Raw genomic sequence first — 1,089 nt, forward strand, 5'->3', positions numbered from 1 at the left:
GCAGGAATAGGCAGCAGAGAAGCCCAGCTTAAAATAGAGCTGGAAGTTTCAAAGTGACATAAACTACACAAAGATTATACAGGTCACTGACTATGTCTACAAACGTAAGGCTCAGCACGGAGCTTTAGTTGTGTACAACAAAGCTGCCTGTTTCTTCTGCTGCAGAGTCCCAGGGCTCTATGCAGTACACCAGGCACGGCAACACAGACCAGCACGCCAGGCATTCCGAGACAGACAAGCTAAGATCCAAGTAGTTTTGCAACTGGACAAAGCTGACTACAGCCTGGAAGCAGGGCAACATCAATGAATCCATACAAATGCTAAGGCATTTTTGGGCAGGGCAAATATAATGTGTGTCCAGAGGTTGTGTGGTGACAGGGTGAACATTTGCTGAACAAGCAACATTTCCCTTTGTTTAAATCTGTCCTTTCGTCTTGGTGAGGGGTCAACAACACGCCAGACAGCACGATGCCTACACTGCGATCGAAAGATTTCAGAGTTTCACATTTCAGAGCAACAAGGAAACACACCTTCCGATTCGTCTCCTTGGGTGAAAAACATCTCCAAAGTGAAGGGGTAGCAGAAGTATGCCACGTTATCCTAGAAAAGGAACAGGACAGAGATCAGATTCCTGGACGAGAGAATTCACCACTAGCATTGCAGGGGGCACAGAGAGCAGGAACAAAAAAAACCAACGGTGGAAAAGAGGTAATGATGCCCAAACAAGATCAGTCACAACACACTAACAAACACCTGACTGCATGATGGACCTGCATACACGCCCAAGTGCCACATTGATGCAACAGACTGTTAAAAATAATGAAAAAGGGGAAAGAGTAACACCTCAAATGACAATTCAGCCGGTTGCAACTACTACACCGCCACAACCTTTACAGGAGCCAAGCAGAATACCTCAGACAATGGTATTACTGAAATGCTGTATGATAATTATTTTTGTAATATGCAAACTAGCTCACATAAAAGACGTTACAAAGTTGATAAAATTCAAATTTTGTAAGAGAGGAGCTGGAGACAGCAATGGAACCAACTTCCCAGACAGGAGGAGGGTTCATTTTGAGAAATCAATTT

At 44.2% G+C, this 1,089-nt stretch overlaps 1 protein-coding gene across 1 annotated transcript in view; it reads right to left on the reverse strand.

Moving 5' to 3' along the window:
• MKS1 (Meckel syndrome, type 1) overlaps window positions 1-1,089 on the reverse strand; it is an 11,535-nt gene that overhangs the window by 3,079 nt on the left and 7,367 nt on the right. The window contains exon 11 of the mRNA XM_009322997.1: window positions 531-600. Coding sequence (XP_009321272.1) covers window positions 531-600 — 70 coding nt within the window. The remainder of the gene's footprint in view (window positions 1-530; window positions 601-1,089) is intronic.

Source organism: Pygoscelis adeliae, unplaced genomic scaffold, assembly GCF_000699105.1.
Source record: "Pygoscelis adeliae isolate BGI_AS28 unplaced genomic scaffold, ASM69910v1 Scaffold180, whole genome shotgun sequence".
In the NCBI taxonomy this organism is placed as follows: Eukaryota; Metazoa; Chordata; class Aves; order Sphenisciformes; family Spheniscidae; genus Pygoscelis; species Pygoscelis adeliae.